The sequence below is a fragment of the Dermochelys coriacea genome, chromosome 26 (genome assembly GCF_009764565.3).
Source record: "Dermochelys coriacea isolate rDerCor1 chromosome 26, rDerCor1.pri.v4, whole genome shotgun sequence".
Taxonomy (NCBI): domain Eukaryota; kingdom Metazoa; phylum Chordata; order Testudines; family Dermochelyidae; genus Dermochelys; species Dermochelys coriacea.
Window position 1 is genome coordinate 14,855,443 of NC_050093.1, and position 26,918 is coordinate 14,882,360.

Genomic DNA, 26,918 nt, shown 5'->3' on the forward strand with positions numbered 1-26,918 from the left:
CAGGTGCCACTAGCGATTCCAATACCTTTTGTTAGCAGAGACTCATTCCTCAGATACTGCATGAGCACCAAGAAGTGTCAACCCACCAGAAGGGAGAGTCTGTATTTGATATATCTGCACGCTCGTCTCAACGTGCAACCTTCACCTCCAAACAGCTCCACTGGCTCTCCTTCATTGCAGGATCCAGTTAAATAAATGACCTCTTTGTTGTTAAAACCCTGCAAGCACTTCTCCAGCCTCCTGACCAGACCTTGGCTGATTTTTGCCCTCTCTGCTCCCTCCACTCAACTAGCACTGAGCTCTCCTTTAATCCCTTCAGAGCACCGCATTGCTGCTGCCACAAAAGCCTTCTCCTTTGCACCTCCTGCCATCCAGTGGAACAATCTCCCTCTACTTCACAGACTCTCCATTTTAGCGAGGGTTGTCGATTAATCAGTTAACCCAAGCTATTAACACAAAACAAATTAATTAGCTTAAAAAAATCAGTCATCATTAATCACAGTTTTATTTGCACTGAAACACTAATAGAATACCAATTGAAATTTATTTCAAATATCTTGGGTGTTTTTCTGTATTTTCAAGTATATTGATTTCAGTTACAACACACAATGCAAAGTGCTCACTTTATATTATGTTTGATTCAAAATATTTGCACTGTAAAAACGGTAAGAGAAATAGTAGTTTTTGGTTCACCTCATACAAGTACTGTAGTGCAAACTCTATTGTGAAAGTGCAACTTAAAAAAAAAATTCTACATTTGCAAGATAACTGCTCTCAAAAAGAAAACAATGTAAAACTTTAGAGCCTACAAGTCCACTCAGTCCTACTTCTTATTCAGCCAATCGCTAAGACAAACAAGTTTGTTTACATTTACAGGAGATAATGCTTCCTGCTTCTTATTTACATATGAGTGAGAACAGGCGTTCATATGGCACTGTTGTAGCTGGGGTTGCAAGGTATTACGTGCCAGATATGCTAACCCAGGGTTCTCAAACTTCATTGCACTGCGACCCCATTCTGACAACAAAAATTACTATACGACTCCGGGGGGGGGGGGGGGATTGAAACCTGAGCCCGCCCAAGCCCCATCGCCCCAGGTGGAGGGCCAAAGCCCAAGGGCTTCAGCCCCAGGCAGGGGGCCTATAACCTGAGCCCTGTTGCCAGAGCTGAAGCCCTTGGGCTTCAGCTCCAGGACTCAGTAAGTCTAAGCCAGCCCTGGTGACCCCATTAAAAAGGAGTCACGACCCACTTTGGGGTCCCGACCCAGTTTGAGAACTGCTGTGCTAAGCATTTGTATGCCCCTTCATGCTTCGATTTGTAGATTGCACCCTCTTTTTACAGTGCAAATATTTGTAATCAAAAATAATAATTAGGGCTGTCAATCGCAGTTAACGCATACGATGAACTCAAAACAAATTAACGCTTTTTTTTTTTTTTTAAACAAATGTTAACCGCACACCAGGGCCATCTTCGGGGGGACGCCACTGCATGCCTCTGGGGCAGGGGTGCCCCCCTACTGCCACCCTGCTCCATTGCTCCCCCAACACACATACACACACACACACACACACACACACACACACACACTTCCCCCTCAACACCAAAAATATTTCAATAAGTGATATTCTATTATTGCTTAACAATGCAATTAAAACTGCGATTAATCGCAACTGTGTTTTTAAATTGTTTGGCGGCCCTAATCTCACCTGATCTCTCTGCTGTAAATGTCTTTTTCAAACCTGCTCATCCTTCTGTACCTCTAATATTTATTGTATTTAACCATTTGGGGAGTTAGTTTGTATGACGGATGCTATGCAAAAGTACAGCTGTACTGTACCAATTCACCCTGCCTTCATGGGATGGGAACATTGTACTGAAAGTGCTTATCCAAACAAATAAAACACACAATTCTACTTGAATTGAGAGAAAAAGATCAATTAATGAAGTTTTAGTAAAAAACAACATTCCTGTAGTACCTTTCCTAAAAGTCTTCTCTGTCTGCTGAGAACATTTAATCGTGGTACATGCCTCTTGCATACAAAGCATAAAAAAAGGTATCAAATACTACTACTAACACGATCACCCCCACCTTGCTCTGATCTCATGATTTTCAATCCACAGATCTCAAGCGCTTTCAAAACTATCTCAGTATCATCCCATTTTATGTATGGGGAAACTGAGGCACAGAGGTGTGAGGAGACTTGGCCAATGATATCCAACAGACCAGTGGCAGAACAAGGAAAACAGTCCAGGTGGCCTGGTTCCTAGCACAGCACCTCCTAAGTCCCCTGTATTTCTCTGAATCACTTCCATAAAAGTTTAGAAACTCATATGTTGCCCGTCTTCAATAACTTGCATCCCAGGAGCCTCCCAGGGGCTTTACGAACTTAATTGTTTGTCAATTGTTTACAACCTGACTGTAAAGTATTAGTCCTCTTTACAAATCTATCTAGCTACGATAACCAAGCGCCCCTCATACTATGCTGTATTTATTCTCCCAGCCCCTTCTGTGGCAAGGCAGAGCTGCTATCCCCATTGTACAGAGGGGAACTGAGGCACACAGAAAATAAGGGATTTGCCTGGGTTACACAGGAAGCCTGTGGCAGAGCGAAGAGCTGACCCAGCCTCTCCCAAGTCCCAGGATAGTGGCCTCTCCTTTCCTCACTCTCTTGATAGGGCAACCAAGGCAGAGAGAGGTGAAATAATATGCTGAAGATCACCCTGTACCGCCACAGAAAAACTAGGAGTCCTCCCTCCTAATCCTCAAGGCAAAAGCTTCCCAAGCTAGCGCAGTGGGGAAAAGGGAAGGAGAACGGGGCAAAGAGGCTATTTTTCCTCCAGCCACCCAGAAAGGAGATCAATGTCCCCTCAGCTTCCCCCGAACAAACCGTTGGAAGAGAAAATGGTATTAAGTGAAAGCAAAGTACATTCCAGAACTCAGTGTTTATATCACCTTTCCCTTAAGTGTCTGCAGAGCATCCAGGTAAGCAGCCAACATAGGTAAACTGAGCGTCTCCACCAGCGTGGTGTGAAGCCACTGGATCAGCTTGGTGTCCCAGTTCACACTGGCCAGAGCTTGGCGGACCCGCCGGGCACACTTGTCCACTGCTATCCTCCTCAGCACTGGCTCATTGCAAGCCTAAAAACAAGGGGAGCAGACCACATGGGCATAAGTGAGTGTGCCAGGACCATACAGAATCCACCAGGGCAAAATTAGCTGCTACAGCCTCTGTTCCTCTGGCGAGTGAGCATGGGCCAATCCTTCTCCCATTGAAGACCACATTCTAATCCATACCAAAGCCATAAACGTGCTCATGGTGGAGGTTACAAAAGCTGAGGATCCAGACTGTCCTACGTTTCATGGCTGCTGCCAGGAAGGATTGGGTGCATAAGGAGGCAATGCAGCTGCTGCAGCTTGAAGGAGAGGGCATGGGGGAAGACAGATCTTACCCCTTCATTGGCCAAGCGGGCCAGCCTGTCAGATTGCAGGGCTTTAAGGATTTTATTAAATAGCTTGTTCTGGGCCATCGTCCAACCCGACCTGAAAGGAAATCCAAGAGGGTAGTTTAGATAGGATATAAAGAGTTTAGCTCAACAGTATGTTTTTTTACTCCTAATTCTTAAAACAACGCAGTAAGGGTGCAGGTAGGAAAGACCATGCAGCTGATCTATCAGCTTTTAGCACCCAGGAGTTAATGGCTCCCACTCCTGTGCTCAAATCCCACGCCTCACAATAATAATTATTGTCTCTACACTGTCTTATGGCTTTGGCTACATATATGATCTGGGCAATGCAGACTGAGAAAATACCAACCACCTTACGTGAAAGCTACCCACGCATCTATCATCAGAGGATGTCCAGATAGTCACGCTCAAGTCTTGTGGATGATCAGGAGCGGGAAGTGCCACCTTTGTCTTTACAGGCAGATATCCCTCGGTTTGCAATGAGGATCTCACTTATGACCTCAGCGCTGTGGGGATTTTTCTGTGACTCTGGGAGGTTAGTTTACATTTACCAGAATTTTGTTTCTAAAATTTAAGATTATAATGAATATAAAGTTCACCCAGCAAGTCAGTGGTAAGCCAGGAACAGGCTAGGGCTATGTCTACACTACACACAGCCTATGTCAGCATAGCCCCAAGGGCATACACAGCACACATCAACAGAAGGAGGTTTTCTGCTGATCCAGGAACCCACCTCCCCAAATGGCATTAACGATGGTAACAGAAGCCCTCTATCATTGGCACAGCTGCATTTCCACTGGGGTTTTGCTGGCACAGCTGTGTCACTAGTGAGTTCGTTTTTTCACACCCCTAACCAACACAGACCTGGGATTCAATTCTCAGCTCTGTCACAGATTTCGTGTGTGATCTTGGCCAACACACATGCTGTGCCTCAGCTCCTCCTTGCTCCTCTGTCTCACAAGAGGCACTCAGACATTACAGTGTCAAGAGGCACTATGACATTACACAACAGGGGACAAAAGCCCACAGATAGATGACAGGTTTCAGAGTAGCAGCCGTGTTAGTCTGTATTTGCAAAAAGAAAAGGAGTACTTGTTGCACCTTAGAGATTAACACATTTATTTCAGCATAAGCTTTCGTGAGCTACATCCGATGAAGTGAGCTGTAGCTTACGAAAGCTTATGCTCAAATAAATTTGTTAGTCTCTAAGGTGCCACAAGTACTCCTTTTGTTTTTACAGATAGATGGGTGACCTGCATTCTAGATGATTTCTAACCCCGTTCCTTAGACAAAAGATCACCTTTCCTTCCTAATAAACAAAGCACTCAGGCAGAAAAAGGATTTACAAACAATGTTTTAAGAAGAAACACTAGTTACTAGCTCCAGGTTGCAATCCAAATTACACATGCAGATGCAAAACTGATGTACATTATCTTACACAGAAAAAAAAGAGTGTCTGCTTCAGACTACAGACAGTCTTCAGAAGTTCTGAAGAGAAAGGCCTCTGTAGAGGAGACTGATGGCTAGCACATATAGAGAGGCAAATGAAAGCTCTTCCTAGGAATATTTTGCTTGATTGAAGACTGACTGAGGAAAAAAGGGAAGGGAGCTTGGACCAATGTGAACTCTCATGCAAGTGAAAAACAAGCAGCATCTGATCCAGTTGTACTTGCGTGCAAAATTCAGGACAAGCATGATACATTACGTTTAGAAAGCCACAAGAATTAACAGGGCTCATAGTGGGGAAAAGGACAGAAAATCCATTTATTTAGACTGGTAACTAAAGCCCCAGGAAGTGGCTAGACTATGAGCAACTGCAGCCTTTCTACAGATGTTGACTTCAGAGGCTCATATGTCATTGTAAAATTAACAGCTGGATAACACATTCCTTTGAATACCTGTGCAATGAAATAAGTCAAAGTTCCACAGTTTATAAACGAACTAAAGTCTCAAATTACTGGGAATTCTGAGAAATATATTTCTAGAAATCTGAACATAAGAAGAATACTAAAGAAAAAATAAAGCCCAGAAGGATGTGAAAAGTCACCTAAAGTGGAACAGTGCTTGTCTAGACACATTAAAACAAATAAAAAAAACAAACCAAGGCCCTCGTCCTGCAAAACACTCACTGCCAAACACTGCATTTATACAATCCCAATGCAAAAGTGAGAAAAGGCCTGCTGTCCAATGCACATTACAGAATAAACTAACCCTAGGTCTGTGATCTACCCATCTTGTATCGCACAAGACAACATTACAGATCAGTCATTGGTTTTACGTGAGAATACAAGTCAGCTTAATGTCAGCAAATTAATAACGCTTTGTTCTTTTATAGCTTTTTTTGCATCAGGACTTCAAAACACTCTACAAACATTAATTCTCCCAGGCAAACATAGAACCCAGAGACAGCATGGACCAGTGGCTAGGGCATGGACAGAGTCAGGAGACTCTTTCTAGCTCTGCCACTGACCTGCTATGGGAACCTGGGCAAGTCATTTCACCTCTGCCTCAGTTTCCCCTCCCACTCTTTGTTTTGACCGCAGACTTCTTGGGGTAGGGACCCTTTCTTATCTGTATGAACAGTGCCTGACACTATGGAGAACCAATCTCAGCTCAGGCTCTCTATGCTAGCATAATACAACCAACAAGAGGATTCCTGAATCCCAATCTTCCGCTATAACCACTAGATCACTGCCTCTACTTACTACCATTTCCAAGTTGCTTATTTTGTTCTTCTTTCCAGCTAATAGCCTCTCGGTAAGCACTGCCATACAGAAACCCCCCACAGCATCCCAACCACGCCACCTGTTCATGTGTTCCTCCCAGTCATCGGGTGGAGGAGGGGCATCGGCATCCGTACGGGCAAAGATGACGTGGCGCTCACACTCGTTCATCACACTGCGCGCTTTCTGGTTGTCATACAGCGGGACAGGCATGGGTGTGACAGTCTCCACGTCGATGGGGACATCCACCTCACTGAAAGGAGAGCTGGGATTTCAGAGAACAGGACCCTGCCGTATCACAGAAGTCTTAGAGCAGCTGGTTTCTCAACACAAAACAGGAACTGAAAACACCCTGCAGTGGGTTACAGGTAGCTGCCTGGCAAGATGGAACCGAGACGGCACACCTGTGCCCCCCTGTCTGAAAGCACAAGGCTCCTTCAAGCTTATTTCATCCTTAAATATCGGATCATGACTGACAGACAGCCTTTGAAGCTGCTGCCACTGGAGTAGAAGGTGGAATCACACTGTTTTTCATTGTATTTGTAACAGTGTTCTGCACCACTCGGTCTTGGGGCCAGGCTATGCTACAAAATGAAATGTCATCTAACAACATGGTTGTCTCCTGACAAGGTTACTTGCAGCTTGTAGTGCTGATGAGCCCTGAATCAGGTTTTAACCATGTCTCCCAACCCACTCCAGTCATAGGTACAGATCCTGTAGCACATACCTGTATGTCTGCATGATGTTCCAGTGAACTCAGGGGGACACCATACACGCAGTGGTCCATGCTTGGAGATTTCATAGCCCCACTGGGGCCTTCAATGGCCCGAGGTGGTAGCAGTTTGGTAACATGGATCAAATACAGTTTAAGAACATAAGTACAGGTATACTTGATCAGACCAAAGGTCCACCTAACCCAATATCCTGTCTTCCGATGGCAGCCAGTGCCAAATGGTTCAAAGGGAATGAACAGAACAGGGCAATTTATTGAAGGATCCATCCCCTGTCACCCATTCCCAGCTTCTGGCAGTCAGGAGTTTAGGGACACCCAGAGCATAGGGTTGCATCCCTGACTATCTTGGCTAATAGTCTATAAGGGACCTAACCTTCACAAACTAATCTAATTCTTTTTCGGATTCAGATACATTTTTGGCTTTCACAGAATCCCCTGGCAATGAGTTCCGCAGATGAACTGTGAGTTGTGTGAAGAAGTACTTCCTTTTGTTTGTTTTAAACCTCTTGCCTATTGATTTCATTAGATGACCTCTAATTTTTGTGTTACAAGAAAGTATAAACACTTCTCTATTCACTTTCTCCAAACCATTCATGATTTTATAGACCTCTATTGTATCCCTTCCCCCCTTGTCATCTCTTTTCTAAGATGAATCATCCCAGTCTTTTGAATCTCTCCTCATATGGAAGCTGTTCCATACCCCTAATCATTTTTGTTCCCCTTTTCTGTACTTTTGCCAATACTAATCTATCTTCTTTGAGATGGGGCAACCAGAACTGCACCCAGTATTCAAGGTGTGGACGTACAATGGATTTCTCTAGTGGCATGATATTTTCTGTTTTATTATCTCTATCTTTGCTAATGGTTCCAAACATTGTTAACTTTTTTGACTGCCGATGCACATTGACTGGATGTTTTCAGAGAACGATCCACAATGACCCCAAGATCTCTCTCTTCGAGTGGTAACAGCTAATTCAGACCCCATCATATTGTACATATAGTTGGGATTATTTTTCCAGTGTGCATTACTTTCGAGTGTGCCCTTATCAACACTTTTTATCAAATTTTTATGGCTGACTTAGAACAACGCTTCCTCAGCTCTCGTCCCCTAATGCCCCTACTCTACTTGCGCTACATTGATGACATCTTCATCATCTGGACCCATGGAAAAGAAGCTCTTGAGGAATTCCACCATGATTTCAACAATTTCCATCCCACCATCAACCTCAGCCTGGACCAGTCCACACAAGAGATCCACTTCCTGGACACTACGGTGCTAATAAGCGATGGTCACATAAACACCACCCTATATCGGAAACCTACTGACCGCTATTCCTACCTACATGCCTCTAGCTTTCATCCAGATCATACCACTCGATCCATTGTCTACAGCCAAGCGCTACGATAGAACCGCATTTGCTCCAACCCCTCAGACAGAGACAAACACCTACAGGATCTCTATCATACATTCCTACAACTACAATACCCACCTGCTGAAGTGAAGAAACAGATTGACAGAGCCAGAAGAGTACCCAGAAGTCACCTACTACAGGACAGGTCCAACAAAGAAAACAACAGAACGCCACTAGCCATCACCTTCAGCCCCCAACTAAAACCTCTCCAACGCATCATCAAGGATCTACAACCTATCCTGAAGGACGACCCATCACTCTCACAGATCTTGGGAGACAGACCTGTCCTTGCTTACAGACAGCCCCCCAATCTGAAGCAAATACTCACCAGCAACCACACACCACACAACAGAACCACTAACCCAGGAACCTATCCTTGCAACAAAGCCCGTTGCCAACTCTGTCCACATATCTATTCAGGGGACACCATCATAGGGCCTAATCACATCAGCCACACTATCAGAGGCTCATTCACCTGCGCATCTACCAATGTGATATATGCCATCATGTGCCAGCAATGCCCCTCTGCCATGTACATTGGCCAAACTGGACAGTCTCTACGTAAAAGAATGAATGGACACAAATCAGACATCAAGAATTATAACATTCAAAAACCAGTGGGAGAACACTTCAATCTCTCTGGTCACTCGATCACAGACCTAAGAGTGGCTATACTTCAACAAAAAAGCTTCAAAAACAGACTCCAACGAGAGACTGCTGAATTGGAATTAATTTGCAAACTGGATACAATTAACTTAGGCTTGAATAGAGACTGGGAATGGATGAGTCATTACACAAAGTAAAACTATTTCCCCATGGTATTTCTCCCTCCCACCCCACCCCCCACTGTTCCTCTGATATTCTTGTTAACTGCTGGAATTAGCCTACCTTGCTTGTCACCATGAAAGGTTTTCCTCCTTTCTCCTTCCCCCCCCCCCCCCCCCGCTGGTGATGGCTTATCTTAAGTGATCACTCTCCTTACAGTGTGTATGATAAACCCATTGATTCATGTTCTCTGTGTGTGTGTATATAAATCTCTCCTCTGTTTTTTCCACCAAATGCATCCGATGAAGTGAGCTGTAGCTCACGAAAGCTTATGCTCTAATAAATTTGTTAGTCTCTAAGGTGCCACAAGTACTCCTTTTCTTTTTGCGAATACAGACTAACACGGCTGCTACTCTGAAACTTATCAACACTGCATTTCATCTGCCATTTTGTAGCCCAGTCACCAAGTTTTGTGAGATCCCTTTGTAACTCTTCACAGTCATTTTGGACTTAACGATATTGGATAATTTTGTATTGTCTGTAATCTTTGCCACATCACTGTTTAACCCTTTTTTCAGATCATTTATGAATATGCTGCACAGCACTTGTCCCAGTAGAGATCCTTGCGGGACACTGCTATTTACCACTCTCCAGTGTGAAAAGTGACTATGTATTCCTACTCTTTGTTTCCTATCTTTTAGCCAGTTACTGATCCAGAAAAGGACCTTCCCTTTTACCCCTTGACTGCTTACTTTGCTTAAGAGCTTTTGGTGTGGGACCTTGCTAACAGCTTTCTGAAAATCCAAGTATACTATATCAGGTGAATCACCCTTGTCCATATGCCTGCTGACCCCCACAAAGTATTCAAAGATTGGTGATGCATGATCTCCCTTTTCAAAAGCCCTGTTGACTTTTCCCCAACATACTGTTTCATGAACATGTCTGATAATTCTGTTTTTTACTAAAGTTTCAACCAGTTTGCCTGCTGCTGAAGTTAGGCTTTCCGGCCTGTAACTGCCAGGATTGTGTCTGGGGCCTCTTTTAATAATCGGGATTACATTAGCTATCCTCCAGTCATCTGGTACAGAGGCTGATTTAAGCATGAGGTTACATTCAAGAAATAGTTCTGCAATTTCATATCTGAGTGCCTTCAGAATTCTTGGGTGAATAGCATCTGGTCCTGGTGACTTCTTACTATTTAATTCATCAATTTGTTCCACTGACAGCTCAATTTGGGACAGTTCCTCAAATTTGTCACCTAAAAAGAATGGCTCCAATGTGGGAATCTCCCTCATATCCTCTGCAGTGAAGACCGATGCAAAGAATTCATTTAACATGTTTGCAATGACCATGTCTTTCTTGAGTGCTCCTTTAGCACAGGGGTGGGCAAACTTTTTGGCCCGAGGGCCACATTGGGGTTGCAAAACTGTACGGAGGGCCGGGTAGGGAAGGCTGTGCCTCCACAAACAGCCTGGCCTCCACCCCCTATCCGCCCCTGACTGCCCCCAACCCATCCAACCTCCCCTGCTCCTTGTTCCCTGACCACCCCCTCCCAGAACCCCCTGCTCCTAACCGCCCCCCCAGGACCCCACCCCCATCCAACCTCCCCGCTCCCTGAAAAGGTGAAAAGTCAAAATCTTGAAAATTTACATGAATAGAAAATGCAAAAAAGTTTCAGCTCAAGTCAACTAAAACATTTAATTTCAGTAAAAAAAAAAGTAGAGAGGTAATTTCACTTCAATTTGGCACTGGTGCAACCACTGCTGGAATACTTTGACAAGTTCTGCTGCCCACAATTCAAGAAGGGTGTTGATAAATTGGAGAGGGTTCAGAGAAGCGTCATGAGAATGATTGAAGGATTAGAAAACCTGCCTTATAGTGAGGCATCAAGGAGCTCAATCTGTTTAGTATAACAAAGAGAAGATTAAAGGGTGACTATAATGGATTCTCAAACTGGGGGTCATGACCTCTCAGGGAGTCACAAGGTTATTATGTGGGGGTTGTGAGCTGTCAGCCTCCACCCCCAAGCCCCGCTTCACCTCCAGCATTTATAACAGTATTAAATATAAAAAATGTGTTTTTAATTTATAGGGGGCGGGAGGGTCACACCCAGAGACTTGCTTTGTGAAAGGGGTCACTAGTACAAAAATTTGAGAACCACTGTTCTACAAGTACCTATGTGGGGAATAAATATTTGATAATGGGTTCATCAGTGTAGCACAGTTCTTTTCAACCTGTGGTCTAAGATTTCCAAATGGGTCCGCATCTTCATTCGAAATTTTTGGGGGGCCCACAAATGAAAAAAAGATTGAAAATCACTGATCTATCAGAGAAAGGTCCAACACAATCCAATGGCTAGAAGCTGAAACTAGATAATTTTGGACTGAAAATAAGACATTATTCACAAACACACACATGCACACAAAAACAAGAGTAATTGACCATAGAACAATTTGCCAAAGATCGTGGTGGATTCTCCACCACCAACCATTTTATAATCAAGATTGGATGTTTTTCTAAAATATCTGCTCTAGGAATTACTTTGAGAAAGTTCTCTGTCCTCTGTTACACAGAAGGTCAAACTAGATGATCATAATGATCTGTCTGGCCTCAGAATATATGCATAATTTTGAACTGTTTCATTTCTATTTCAACCTTTTTAATTTTTTTTAGTTTGTTTTTTTACTGAATTAAATTCCAAAGTGACTTTTTGTTTTGAACTACAAATTGAATATTTCATTTTTTAAAAAAAATCAAAATGGAACACACTGATCATTCCAAAACATTTTTTTCAAATATTTTTCAAAAGGAGAAATTCAAACGGCAACAGCTTCAGTTTAGAAAAATCAGCATTTTCTGACAAACATTTAATTGAAAACCTCCCACCCAGCTCAGTTAGCATATGTTAATGTTTTTTTAAAAATCTATACTAGACAGCGCAGGTTGCCCTCTAGGGGAGACCTTATACAGCTAACATGTTCAAATACAAATTGTCCTGTCTAGACAATTGTCAGATGAAATTCAATGTTGATAAATGCAAAGTAATGCACATTGGAAAACATAATCCCAACTATACATATCAAATGATGGGGTCTAAATTAGCTCTTACGACTCAAGAAAGAGATCTTGGAGTGATGTGAAGTGGCAGTCAAAAAAGCGAACAGACTGTTGGGAATCTTTAAGAAAGGGATAGATAATAAAACAGAAAATGTCATATTACCTCTATATAAATCCATGCTACACCCACATCTGGAATACTGCACGTAGATCTGGTCAGGCAGGGATGGTGTCCCTAGCCTCTGTTTGCCAGAAGCTGGGAATGGGCGACAGGGGATGGATCACTTGATGATCACCTGTTCTGTTCATTCCTCTGGGGCACCTGGCACTGGCCACTGTTGGAAGACAGGATACTGGGCTAGATGAACTTTTGGTCTGACCCAGTATGGCCATTCTTATGTTCTTAGACTGGGGTTTCAACATGTGTTACCTAATGCGTTAAAAAGCACCTTGTAAACAGACACAGAAAGCAACGAGTGAACCATCAGAGCACAGGAAAGGAATATACAAGGTACGTGTGAACCCAAAGCCAATCAACTCAGTAGCACCAGAAAAGGCTATGCTCACATGGTGCTGTCTTGGTGCCTCCTGGGGGTGACAAAGAGCATCCGAGTAGGCCGGGCACTGCTAGCGTCAGGGTGGGCACTCCATGGCTTGGCATAGCTGTGGTCCAAGAAGACCAGGTCCAGCTCTCTCTCATGGACAGAGAGCTGGAAGAGCAACGAGGTTCCCATCCTCCTGGCTGAAGTCTGGAAGTCCCGCTCGCTGCCTCGGTACGACATGTCTTCTGGGGCGCCCCCGCTTCTAGCGCCAATGTAAATGCTTCTTACGGCTCCTCATCCTGGCCACCTTGCGCTGGGACAACACGGGAGAAGGAGGTAAACACACTGTGGGGAAATGGCCCTTGCTGTATTGCCCCATCCCCAACACAGATGACAAAGCAGAGCCCAGGCAGAGCAGCCTCCCCCTCACCAGACCCCCGGAGACAGACACCTCTGTGGCACGTTACTGCATCCAGCTCCAGCTCCAGCCCCATAACACCCCCAGACAAACAACCCAGTGCCCTCTGCCCTTCAGATATCCTACTGGCAGAGCATCCGGCACCGCCCCCTCCCAAATCCCTCTTAATGCCCCCCACAGCCTGACCTCCTGCTGCAACACCCACCCACCCACCCAGGCAGGCAGCCAACCTCCCCTCCCCCGGGGCAAGAGGAGCGGGGGTGGGGGGCGCGCTGGGGGTGGGGTGCTGGGGGGGCAGAGCGGGGGGTGCTGGGGGGGAACTAGGTGGAGGCGGGAAGGGTGGCGCTGGGGGGGAGAGCAGAGGGCAGTGGAGTGGCGCTGGGGGGAACTAGGTGGGGGCAGAGCGGGGGGCAGGGGGGACCTAGGTGGGAGTGGGGCACTGGGGGGCAGAGTGGGGGGGTAGCAAGGGCAACGGGGGCAGCTAGGTGGGGGCAGGGCAACGGGGGCAGGGAGGGGAGCAATGGGGGGAACTAGGTGGGGAGGGCCTGGGGGGCAGTGAGGAAGAACTGGGGAGTAGCGGGGGGAACTAAGTGAGGGTGGGGTGCTGGGGGGCAGAGTGGGGCGGTGCTGGGGGGCAGTGGGAAGTCGGGGGGCAGAGCGGGGAACTGGGGGGCAATGGGAGGTAGCGGGGGGGACTAGGCGGGGCGCTGGGGGCAATGGGGGGCAGCGGGGGGACGGGGCGGGGAACTGGGGGCAATAGGGGCGCGGGGGAGCAGGGAACTGGGGGGCAATGGGGGGCGGGGGATGGGGCAGGGAACTGGGGGGCAGCGGGGGGCGGGGCGGGGAACTGGGGGCAATGGGGGCGCGGGGGTAGGGGGGCGCGGGGGGCAGGGAACTGGGGGGCAGCGGGGGGACGGGGCGGGGCGCGGGGGGGCAGGGAAATGGGGGGCAATGGGGGGCGGGGGATGGGGCGGGGCACTGGGGGCAATGGGGGGCGGGGGGAAGGGGGGCAGCGGGGGACGGGGCGGGGAACTGGGGGGCAGCGGGGGCGCGGGGGGGACGGGGCGGGGCGCGGGGGGCAGGGAAATGGGGGCAATGGGGGGCGGGGGATGGGGCGGGGCACTGGGGGCAATGGGGGGCGGGGGGAAGGGGGGCAGCGGGGGGACGGGGCGGGGAACTGGGGGGCAGCGGGGGCGCGGGGGGGACGGGGCGGGGCGCGGGGGGCGGGGAACTGGGGGCAATGGGGGCGCGGGGGGAAGGGGGGCGCGGGGGGCAGGGAACTGGGGGGCAGCGGGGGCGCGGGGGGGCAGGGAAATGGGGGCAATGGGGGGCAGGGGGACGGGGCGGGGAACTGGGGGGCAGCGGGGGAAAGGGGGCGCGGGGGGCAGGGAACTGGGGGGCAATGGGGGGCGGGGAACTGGGGGGCAGCGGGGGGACGGGGCGAGACTCACCTCGCGGGGCGGATCCGCGCCTCTGGCGCTCGGCGTTTGCACTAGGCCTCGCCGCAGCCCCGGCCGCCCCGGCGCACTGCGCATGCTCCGCTCTGCTCCGCTCCCACAAGACCCGGCAGCCGGGAGTCCGGAGCGGAGCCGGCGGCGCTGAGACAACCCGGAGGGGGGCCCGAGACCCGCCCGGAGCGGAGCTGGCCGGCTCGCAGCCGGGCACGGCGCGGGGGCCCCATGGGCGGCGCTTGGGGAGCTGCGGGCGGGGGCAACAGGCCGGAGACACCCGCGTCGGGGTGCCCCCCCCAGCCATGGTGCCCATTGCCCAGACACAGGCCCCCCCCGAGCCATAGTTCCCCCCCCAGCCATGGTGCCCATTGCCCAGACAGGCCCCCCCCGAGCCATAGTTCCCCCCCAGCCATGGTGCCCATTGCCCAGACACAGGCCCCCCCCGAGCCATAGTTCCCCCCCCAGCCATGGTGCCCATTGCTCAGACACAGGCCCCCCCCGAGCCATAGTTCCCCCCCCAGCCATGGTGCCCATTGCCCAGACACAGGCCCCCCCCGACCCATAGTTCCCCCCCCAGCCATGGTGCCCATTGCCCAGACACAGGCCCCCCCCCGAGCCATAGTTCCCCCCCCCAGCCATGGTGCCCATTGCCCAGACACAGGCCCCCCCCGAGCCATAGTTCCCCCCCAGCCATGGTGCCCATTGCCCAGACAGAGGCCCCCCCCCCGAGCCATAGTTCCCCCCCCCGAGCCATGGTGCCCATTGCCCAGACACAGGCCCCCCCCCGAGCCATAGTTCCCCCCCCAGCCATGGTGCCCATTGCCCAGACAGAGGCCCCCCCCCGAGCCATAGTTCCCCCCCAGCCATGGTGCCCATTGCCCAGACACAGGCCCCCACCCGAGCCATAGTTCCCCCCCCAGCCATGGTGCCCATTGCCCAGACACAGGCCCCCCCCGAGCCATAGTTCCCCCCCCAGCCATGGTGCCCATTGCCCAGACACAGGCCCCCCCCCGAGCCATAGTTCCCCCCCCAGCCATGGTGCCCATTGCTCAGACAGGCCCCCCCCGAGCCATAGTTCCCCCCCAGCCATGGTGCCCATTGCCCAGACACAGGCCCCCCCCGAGCCATAGTTCCCCCCCCAGCCATGGTGCCCATTGCTCAGACACAGGCCCCCCCCGAGCCATAGTTCCCCCCCCCAGCCATGGTGCCCATTGCCCAGACACAGGCCCCCCCCGACCCATAGTTCCCCCCCCAGCCATGGTGCCCATTGCCCAGACACAGGCCCCCCCCCGAGCCATAGTTCCCCCCCCAGCCATGGTGCCCATTGCCCAGACAGGCCCCCCCCGAGCCATAGTTCCCCCCCAGCCATGGTGCCCATTGCCCAGACACAGGCCCCCCCCGAGCCATAGTTCCCCCCCCAGCCATGGTGCCCATTGCTCAGACACAGGCCCCCCCCGAGCCATAGTTCCCCCCCCCAGCCATGGTGCCCATTGCCCAGACACAGGCCCCCCCCGACCCATAGTTCCCCCCCCAGCCATGGTGCCCATTGCCCAGACACAGGCCCCCCCCCGAGCCATAGTTCCCCCCCCAGCCATGGTGCCCATTGCCCAGACACAGGCCCCCCCCGAGCCATAGTTCCCCCCCCCAGCCATGGTGCCCATTGCTCAGACAGAGGCCCCCCCCGAGCCATAGTTTCCCCCCCGAGCCATGGTGCCCATTGCCCAGACACAGGCCCCCACCCGAGCCATAGTTCCCCCCCGAGCCATGGTGCCCATTGCTCAGACACAGACCCCCACCCGAGCCATAGTTCCCCCCCCGAGCCATGGTGCCCATAGCTCAGACAGAGGCCCCCCCCGAGCCATAGTTCCCCCCCCAGCCATGGTGCCCATTGCCCAGACAGAGGCCCCCCCCGAGCCATAGTTCCCCCCCAGCCATGGTGCCCATTGCCCAGACACAGGCCCCCCCCGAGCCATAGTTCCCCCCCAGCCATGGTGCCCATTGCCCAGACACAGGCCCCCCCGAGCCATAGTTCCCCCCCAGCCATGGTGCCCATTGCTCAGACAGAGGCCCCCCCCGAGCCATAGTTCCCCCCCCCGAGCCATGGTGCCCATTGCCCAGACACAGGCCCCCCCCCGAGCCATAGTTCCCCCCCAGCCATGGTGCCCATTGCCCAGACAGAGGCCCCCCCCCGAGCCATAGTTCCCCCCCAGCCATGGTGCCCATTGCCCAGACACAGGCCCCCACCCGAGCCATAGTTCCCCCCCAGCCATGGTGCCCATTGCCCAGACACAGGCCCCCCCCGAGCCATAGTTCCCCCCCCAGCCATGGTGCCCATTGCCCAGACACAGGCCCCCCCCGAGCCATAGTTCCCCCCCCAGCCATGGTGCCCATTGCTCAGACAGGCCCCCCCCGAGCCATAGTTCCCCCCCCAGCCATGGTGCCCATTGCCCAGACACAGGCCCCCCCCGAGCCATAGTTCCCCCCCAGCCATGGTGCCCATTGCTCAGACACAGGCCCCCCCCGAGCCATAGTTCCCCCCCCAGCCATGGTGCCCATTGCCCAGACACAGGCCCCCCCCGACCCATAGTTCCCCCCCCAGCCATGGTGCCCATTGCCCAGACACAGGCCCCCCCCGAGCCATAGTTCCCCCCCCAGCCATGGTGCCCATTGCCCAGACACAGGCCCCCCCCGAGCCATAGTTCCCCCCCCAGCCATGGTGCCCATTGCTCAGACAGAGCCCCCCCCCCGAGCCATAGTTCCCCCCCGAGCCATGGTGCCCATTGCCCAGACACAGGCCCCCACCCGAGCCATAGTTCCCCCCCGAGCCATGGTGCCCATTGCTCAGACACAGACCCCCACCCGAGCCATAGTTCCCCCCCCCGAGCCATGGTGCCCATAGCTCAGACAGAGGCCCCCCCCGAGCCATAGTTCCCCCCCCAGCCATGGTGCCCATTGCCCAGACAGAGGCCCCCCCCGAGCCATAGTTCCCCCCAGCCATGGTGCCCATTGCCCAGACACAGGCCCCCCCCGAGCCATAGTTCCCCCCCAGCCATGGTGCCCATTGCCCAGACACAGGCCCCCCCGAGCCATAGTTCCCCCCCAGCCATGGTGCCCATTGCTCAGACAGAGGCCCCCCCCGAGCCATAGTTCCCCCCCCCCGAGCCATGGTGCCCATTGCCCAGACACAGGCCCCCCCCCCCGAGCCATAGTTCCCCCCCAGCCATGGTGCCCATTGCCCAGACAGAGGCCCCCCCCCGAGCCATAGTTCCCCCCCAGCCATGGTGCCCATTGCCCAGACACAGGCCCCCACCCGAGCCATAGTTCCCCCCCAGCCATGGTGCCCATTGCCCAGACACAGGCCCCCCCCGAGCCATAGTTCCCCCCCCAGCCATGGTGCCCATTGCTCAGACAGAGGCCCCCCCCGAGCCATAGTTCCCCCCCAGCCATGGTGCCCATTGCCCAGACAGAGGCCCCCCCCCCGAGCCATAGTTCCCCCCCAGCCATGGTGCCCATTGCCCAGACACAGGCCCCCACCCGAGCCATGGTGCCCATTGCTCAGACACAGGCCCCCACCCGAGCCATAGTTCCCCCCCCGAGCCATGGTGCCCATTGCTCAGACAGAGGCCCCCCCCGAGCCATAGTTCCCCCCCAGCCATGGTGCCCATTGCCCAGACACAGGCCCCCCCCCGAGCCATAGTTCCCCCCCCCAGCCATGGTGCCCATTGCCCAGACAGAGGCCCCCCCCCGAGCCATAGTTCCCCCCCCAGCCATGGTGCCCATTGCCCAGACACAGCCCCCCCCGAGCCATAGTTCCCCCCAGCCATGGTGCCCATTGCCCAGACACAGGCCCCCACCCGAGCCATAGTTCCCCCCCCGAGCCATGGTGCCCCTTGCTCAGACAGGCCCCCCCCGAGCCATAGTTCCCCCCAGCCATGGTGCCCATTGCCCAGACAGAGGCCCCCCCCCCCCGACCCATAGTTCCCCCCCCAGCCATGGTGCCCATTGCCCCAGACACAGGCCCCCCCCGAGCCATAGTTCCCCCCCAGCCATGGTGCCCATTGCCCAGACACAGGCCCCCACCCGAGCCATAGTTCCCCCCCCGAGCCATGGTGCCCATTGCTCAGACAGAGGCCCCCCCGAGCCATAGTTCCCCCCCAGCCATGGTGCCCATTGCCCAGACACAGGCCCCCCCGAGCCATAGTTCCCCCCCAGCCATGGTGCCCATTGCCCAGACACAGGCCCCCCCCCGAGCCATAGTTCCCCCCCAGCCATGGTGCCCATTGCCCAGACACAGGCCCCCACCCGAGCCATAGTTCCCCCCCAGCCATGGTGCCCATTGCCCAGACACAGGCCCCCCCCTGAGCCATAGTTCCCCCCAGCCATGGTGCCCATTGCTCAGACACAGGCCCCCCCCGAGCCATAGTTCCCCCCAGCCATGGTGCCCATTGCCCAGACACAGGCCCCCCCCGAGCCATAGTTCCCCCCCCGAGCCATGGTGCCCATTGCTCAGACAGGCCCCCCCCGAGCCATAGTTCCCCCCCAGCCATGGTGCCCATTGCCCAGACAGAGGCCCCCCCCGAGCCATAGTTCCCCCCAGCCATGGTGCCCATTGCCCAGACACAGGCCCCCACCCGAGCCATGGTGCCCATTGCTCAGACACAGGCCCCCACCCGAGCCATAGTTCCCCCCCCGAGCCATGGTGCCATTGCTCAGACAGAGGCCCCCCCCGAGCCATAGTTCCCCCCCAGCCATGGTGCCCATTGCCCAGACACAGGCCCCCCCCCGAGCCATAGTTCCCCCCCAGCCATGGTGCCCATTGCCCAGACAGAGGCCCCCCCCCAAGCCATAGTTCCCCCCCCAGCCATGGTGCCCATTGCCCAGACACAGGCCCCCCCCGAGCCATAGTTCCCCCCCCGCCATGGTGCCCATTGCCCAGACACAGGCCCCCACCCGAGCCATAGTTCCCCCCCCCCGAGCCATGGTGCCCATTGCTCAGACAGGCCCCCCCCGAGCCATAGTTCCCCCCCAGCCATGGTGCCCATTGCCCAGACAGAGGCCCCCCCCCGAGCCATAGTTCCCCCCCCAGCCATGGTGCCCATTGCCCAGACACAGGCCCCCCCCGAGCCATAGTTCCCCCCCAGCCATGGTGCCCATTGCCCAGACACAGGCCCCCACCCGAGCCATAGTTCCCCCCCCCGAGCCATGGTGCCCATTGCTCAGACAGGCCCCCCCCGAGCCATAGTTCCCCCCAGCCATGGTGCCCATTGCCCAGACACAGGCCCCCACCCGAGCCATAGTTCCCCCCCCGAGCCATGGTGCCCATTGCTCAGACAGAGGCCCCCCCCGAGCCATAGTTCCCCCCCAGCCATGGTGCCCATTGCCCAGACAGAGGCCCCCCCCCCCGAGCCATAGTTCCCCCCCAGCCATGGTGCCCATTGCCCAGACACAGGCCCCCCCCCCGAGCCATAGTTCCCCCCCAGCCATGGTGCCCATTGCCCAGACACAGGCCCCCACCCGAGCCATAGTTCCCCCCCCGAGCCATGGTGCCCATTGCCCAGACACAGGCCCCCCCCCCCGAGCCATAGTTCCCCCCAGCCATGGTGCCCATTGCTCAGACAGAGGCCCCCCCCGAGCCATAGTTCCCCCCCAGCCATGGTGCCCATTGCCCAGACAGAGGCCCCCCCCGAGCCATAGTTCCCCCCCAGCCATGGTGCCCATTGCCCTGACAGGTTTCAGCGTAGCAGCCGTGTTAGTCTGTAGTCGCAAAAAGAAAAGGTGGCACCTTAGAGACTAACAAATTTATTTGAACATAAGCTTTCATCCGATGAAGTGAGCTGTAGCTCACAAAAGCTTATGCTCAAATAAATTTGTTAGTCTCTAAGGTGCCACAAGTCCTCCTTTTCTTATTGCCCAGATACAGGCCCCCCCCCAAGCCATAGTGCCCCCCTGAGCCCTGCTGTCCATTGGCCAGACACAGGGCCCCTGTGAGCCATAGTGCCCCCCGAAGCCATGGTGCCACTGACCAGACACAGGGCCCCCCCAATGAGCCATAGTACCCCCCAAGCCATGGTGCCCATTGCCCAGATACAGGGCCCCCCAACGAGCCATGGTACCTACCACAAGACCATAGCTCCCCTGCCCCAGCATTTTTCGGACAATACCGCTGGAGGCCCTTTTTGAACCATGGGTCTAGGCTGCTTGCCCCACCGCCATCATCAGCCTGACAGGGGTCTAGTGTCTGTGCTCATGGTTGTCACCGATTTTTTTAGTGAGCCAGGGACTCAGTTATGGGATTGAAATAACAGCATCTTCTGGGTATCCTAGGGTATCTGTTTTCCAGTCTGATTGGTGCTAGCGACCAGGATCAGCTAACGGGAGAGTTTGGGGAGAGAGTTCTCCAGGTGAAGGAGGAGTGATTACAGGACCCTGGGGGTAAGTTTGTTCTCAGTAGTGTGTGTGTTTGTGGTGTACTTGCTGCTTGACTGAAATATACCGTGTGGTCTGTTAGTTTGGGGTGTGCTGAGCCTAGCAGCCTGCTAGGCAAGGCTGAGAGCTTCTTAATGGGGCTTTGATCCCTAAGCCCTTTAGCACCCATCAACCCTTAGCCAGGGGGCAGGGCTACTCAGGAAGATCAGGGCTTTAAAAAGCCCCTCCTAAGCGACCAGAGAAGCTAGTGAACAAGGAAGTTTTGCAAGCGAGTTGTGAGGAGCTACATACATTTAACATTCTTTAAACTTAAGGCCCAAAACATCCCCTTATAAAAACACAACAACAAAGGAAAGAGCTTCAGGAGTCAAAAGAGAATGCAGGCAGAAGTCCATCGACAGAGTGGGGGCTATCCAGTTTATTGCACCCAATGCAGCATGTATGATTACCTGCCCTATGGGCAAGTGGCATATGTGTGCATTCGCTGCAAGGAGCTCCTGGCCCTCAGAGACCTTGTACGGGCTTTGGAGACCAGAAGTGCTGAATTGGAGGGGCTAAGGGAGACAGAGAGGTACATAGATGAGACTTTCCAGGACACAGTAGAACGGTCCCACCCCCAGTCTGACAGCCTCTGTGCTGTTGAGGAGGATGAAAGTCTCAGAGAAGGAAAACATCCAACTGGAGCAGAGAGAAACAATCTTTGGACCCTCCTTCCAGATGATATCGTGGTATCCTTTCACACTAAGGATACTGCTGCAGGGGAGGGAACTCCAGTTATTAGGAAGAGACAAGTAATAGTTATGGGGGATTTGATCATTAGAAACACAGATAGCTGGGTTTGCAATGACTGGAAGAACCGCATGGTGACTTCCCTGCTTTGTGTGAAGGTTGCGGATCTCTCAAGACAGCTAAATAGACTTATGTGTTGTGCTGCGGAGGAGCCGGTGGTCGTGGTACATGTATGTGCCAATGACATAGGGAAAGGTAGGAGAGAGGTCCTGGAGGCCAAATTTAGGCTGCTAGGTAAGAGATTGAAGTTCAGGCCCTCTATGGTAGCATTCTCTGAAATGCTTCCAGTTTCACACGCAGGGCCAGTTAGACAGGCAAACTGCAGGGTCTCAATGCGTGGATGAGACGATGGTGTCGGGAGGAGGAGTTTAGATTTATTAGGAACTTGGGAAGCTTTTGGGAAAAGGGGGAGCCTATACAGGAAGGATGGGCTACACCTAGATCAAAATGGAACCAGATTGCTGGCACTTAACATTAAAAAGGTCATAGAGCAGTTTTTAAACTGAGGGCTGGGGAAAGCTGGCAGGTGCGGAGGAGCACATGGTTCGGACAGAGACATCCCTTAGGATAGTGGTGGTGAAATGCTCAGGGAGATTAGAGAGGCTATCAAAATAAAAAACTAAATAATAATAATAATAATTAATAATAATGGGGGGATTTCAACTATCCCCATATTGACTGAGTACCTCACCTCAGGATGGGATGCAGAGAGAAAGTTTCTTGATACCTTAAATGACTGCTTCTTGGAGCAGCTAGTCCCACAAGAGGAGAGGCGATTCTTGATTTAGTTCTAAGTGGAGCACAGGATCTGGTCCAAGAGGTGAATATAGCTGGACCGCTCAGTAATAGTGACCATAATATAATTAAATTTAACATTCCTGTGGTGGGGGAAAATACCACAGCAGCCCAACACGGTAGCATTTGATTTCAGAAAGGGGAATTACACTAAAATGAGGAAGTTAGTTAAACAGAAATTAAAAGGTAAAGTGCAAAAAATGAAATCCCTGCAAGCTGCATGGAAACTTTTTAACCATACTAGAGGAACAACTTAAATGTATACCCCAAACTAAAAAACATAGTAAGAGAACCAACAAAGTGCTACCCTGGCTAATCAAAAGAGTAAAAGAAGCAGTGAGAGGGAAAAAGGCATGCTTTAAAAAGTGGAAGTTAAATCCTAGTGTGGAAAATAGAAAGGAGCATAACCTCTGCCAAATGAAGTGTAAAAATATAATTTGCAAGACCAAAAAAGAATGTGAAGAACAGCTAACCAAAGACTCAAAAAGTAATAGCAAAAAAAGTCCATCAGAAGCAGGAAGCCTGCTAAACAACCAGTGGGGCCACTGGACGATCGAGATGCTAAAGGAGCACTCAAGGATGATAAGGACATTACGGAGGAACAAAATGAATACTTTGCATCGGTCTTCACGGCTGAGGATGTGAGGGAGATTCCCAAACCTGAGACATAGTTTTTAGGTGACAAATCTGAGGAATTGTCCCAGATTGAGGTGTCAGTACAGGAAGTTTTGGAACAAACTGATAAACTAAACAGTAATAAGTCACCAGGACGAGATGGTATCACCCAAGAGTTCTGAAGGAACTCACATGTGAAATTGCAGAACTACTAACTGTAGTCTGTAGCCTATCATTTAAATTAGCTTCTGTACCAGATGACTGGAGGGTAGCTAATGTGATGCCAATTTTTGAAAAGGGCTCCAGAGGTGATCCTGGCATTTATAGGTTGGTAAGCCTGACTTCAGTAATGGGCAAACTCATTGAAACTATAGTAAAGAACAGAATTGTCAGACACACAGATGAACACAATTTGTTGGGGAAGAATCAAGGTGGTTTTTGTAAAAGGAAATCATGCCTCACCAATCCACTTGAATTCTTTGAGGGGGTCAACAAGCATGTGGACAAGGGGGATCCAGTGGATATAGTGTACTTAGATTTTTAGAAAGCCTTTGACAAGGTCCCTCACCAAGGGCTCTTAAGCAAAGTAAACTGTCATGGGATAAGAGGGAAGGTCCTCTCATGGATCAGGAACTGGTTAAAAGTTAGGAAACAAAGATTAGGAATAAATGGTCAGTTTTCAGAATGGAGAGAGGTAAATAATGGTGTCCCCCAGGGGTCTGTACAGGGATCAGTCCTATTCAACATATTCACAGATGATCTGGAAAAAGGAGTAAACAGTGAGATCGCAAAATTCACAGATGATACAAAACTACTCAAGATAGTTAAGTCCAAAGCAGACTGCAAAGACTTACAAAGTGATCTCACAAAACTGGATGACTGGGAAACATAATGGCAGATGAAATTCAATGTTGATAAATGCAAAGTAGTGCACATTGGAAAACACAGTCCCAACTATACATATAAAATGATGGGGGCTAAATTAGCTGTTACCACTCAAGAAAGAGATCTTGGAGTCATTGTGGATAGTTCTCTGAAAACATCCACTCAATATGCAGTGGCAGTCAAAAAAGCAAACAGAATTTTGGGCATCTTTAAGAAAGGGATAGAAAATAGGACAGAAAATGTCATGTTGCCTCTATATAAATCAATGGTACGCCCACGTCTTGAATACTGTGTGCAGATCTGGTTGCCCCATCTCAAAAAAGATACATTGGAATTGGAAAAGGTTCAGAAAAGGGCAACAAAAATTATTGGGGGGATGGAACAGCTTCCGTATGAGGCGAGATTAATAAGACTGGAACTTTTCATCTTGGAAAAGAGGTGACTAAGGGGGGATATGATAGAGGTCTATAAAATCATGATTGGTGCGGAAAAAGTAAATAAGGAAGTGTTATTCACTCCTCATAACACAAGAACTAAGGGTTACCAAATGAAATTAATAGGCAGAAGGCTTATAACAAACAAAAGGAAGTATTTTTTCTACACAACATACAGTCAACCTGTGGAACTCTTTGCCAGAGGAGGTTGTGCAAAACTATAACAGGGTTCATAAAAGAATTAGATACATTCATGGAGGACAAGTCCATCAATGGCTATTAGCCAGGATGAGCAGGGATGGTGTCCCTAGCCTCTGTTTGCCAGAAGCTGGGAATGGGCGACAGGGGATGGATCACGTGATGATTCCCTGTTCTGTTCATTCCCTCTGAAGCACCTGGCACTGGCCACTGTCGGCAGACAGGATACTGAGCTAGATGGACCTTTGGTCTGATCCAGTATGGCCATTCTTATGCTCTTAAATACCAGCGCATGTCTTGTTTCAGCCACATAACTGGCTATCTGAAGCAAGACATGTCCCATGATACAGAGAAACAGTGCAACTTAGATGGTCAGGCTGAAGACCCAGGCCTTATTGAAGTCAGTGGCAAAATACCCCTCCACTTCAAGGTGGCAGAATTTCTCCCTCAGAGTTTGCCTGGGTCCCCAGCAGCCTATCACTCTGCTTAGGAAGTTTCCACAAGTTGCTGAAATAAGCAGCAATAAATAATTAGATCTTCTGTTGAATAATTGCTGTTCTCTATCTCCAGGAATCTCAAAGCACTTGAACATTAGTTAAGTGTTACTCACACCCTTAGTAACTAGATACATTTTCAGGGAAGGAAAAGACATTGTCTGAAAATGATTACTTATTATTATATCAAGTCTTCAAAATGTTATAAGTGATTCAAAATACAGAGCAAAGCTTCATTTTAAGAAAGACGGTGCTTATGGTTTATTTGCCCACTAATTAAATGTAGCCAACTCTGGAGAGTAGCGTGGCCATTGTTTAACAACTCATATCAACACTACAGAACATCTTAGGTCAGACAGTGAAAAAAGCATTGCATCCAATTGAAATGGCAGGCTGAATGCAGGTACCAGAGTGGGAATTTGTTCAAGATACCAGAAAGTATCCAGGTATTACCAATACCCAAAGCGGTCAGCACATCAGGTTTTATCTCAAAAACCATATCACATGATTAAACAGCTGAACATAGCTGGTCTATGTATGGAAGCCTCTTTCCTTCCTATTATGGCATCACTTCCTGGATGCGCTATTTGACCCTCTCCTCTATATGATGTCACTCCTTGTTCTGATCTACTTCCTGGAAACAGAAATCACATTCCATCCAGACAGGACTTCTGAGACAAAACCACCAAGTGGCATTAAGAAGTAAGCTGTAAACACAGGAGCTATTACTACTAACAGCTCCCCAGCAGGACAAAAACAGGGATGGGGCAGAGTGAAGGGGAAATAAGAAAAGACTGAAGGGCTTGCATCATTGCAGAATAAAGCTATTTGCCGTGAAGAAGGGAGCAGAAATGCTACACCTCGTCATTCTGTCTGCTAACATCCCAACTGCAAAATTCACCACACCCGACTCACACGTGTCTGCCACCTTCAGAGGTAACAGCAATTTGTTTAGCATTTTCCAGGAGATAACTGATCATCCTTTGCCTTTCTCGGGTGCATTTTGTTTGAGGATCACAAAGTGGTCTCTGGACATTAAGGGCCTCCTCCTCTTCCTAGCTGAGTGGCACAGGGGAAATGAATCTACTAACTATAGAAGGACAAGACAAGAAGTCCCTCCGTGCATGAACTGTGCAGCTGGGGATTGTAACAAGGCAGGGCTTCTCCCCATCTTGGGAACGACTCCATCACACCCTCGTCTCTTTTCGGCAGGTTTATTCTCCAAACTTAAACAAAACCAAACAAAATCTCACCCTGGCTACAATTCCCAAGGGATTTCCCCCCTTTCCCTCTCAGACTCTCATGGCCTCTCCTCCCCAGGAAGTCCTGCAGCTCCTGACTCCTGCTTCTGTGCTTTCTTTCAAGAGCACCACCCTCCCAGGGCTTTTCTCTCTGGAGGCCCCCTTTTAGAACAGTTCCTCTCAGGCTTTCACTGCCTCCCCTCCCAGGGGACCCTGACAGCCCTCCGGCAGCCTCAGAGTTCTCACTCACCTGGCCCCTCTTTCCCCAGGCCCAGGTGTCCTCTTTTAAAGTCGAATCTGGGTCAGCTGATGTGACACAAGCGCACTGGCCCTGCTCTCTCTGAAAGGGCCAATGTGACAGGATCCACAGGGTAGTGACGGGCTGGAGAGAGGAGTTTGTCAAGGATTCCCCAAGGGGAGTGCCTTCAGGAGTTAAAGGAACTCAGAGCAGCATTTTTAAGCGGTCTGCCCAAAG

General features: G+C 51.3%; 2 protein-coding genes across 18 annotated transcripts in view; one reads left to right on the forward strand and one right to left on the reverse strand.

Moving 5' to 3' along the window:
- KANSL3 (KAT8 regulatory NSL complex subunit 3) overlaps positions 1–14,712 on the reverse strand; it is a 142,936-nt gene extending 128,224 nt beyond the window's left edge. For 16 of the 17 annotated variants that reach the window (XR_006277177.1, XM_043503176.1, XM_038384757.2 and 13 more), the window contains exons 1-5: positions 14,567–14,712; positions 12,723–13,010; positions 6,271–6,441; positions 3,451–3,541; positions 2,954–3,139 (exon numbers count right to left, since the gene is read on the reverse strand). Coding sequence is in view for 16 of the 17 variants with exons in the window: in XM_043503176.1 (XP_043359111.1) it covers positions 2,954–3,139; positions 3,451–3,541; positions 6,271–6,441; positions 12,723–12,937 (663 nt within the window). In the remaining variant the exon portion in view is untranslated. The remainder of the gene's footprint in view (positions 1–2,953; positions 3,140–3,450; positions 3,542–6,270; positions 6,442–12,722; positions 13,011–14,566) is intronic. The other variant, XM_043503170.1, reaches the window with a different exon arrangement.
- An 11,341-nt stretch (positions 14,713–26,053) lies between these two features.
- The window catches only part of FER1L5 (fer-1 like family member 5), a 77,863-nt gene continuing 76,998 nt past the window's right edge, over positions 26,054–26,918 (forward strand). Inside the window, 1 exon segment of the mRNA XM_043503168.1 lies at positions 26,054–26,138. Within this exon segment, the coding sequence (XP_043359103.1) occupies positions 26,054–26,138 (85 nt within the window).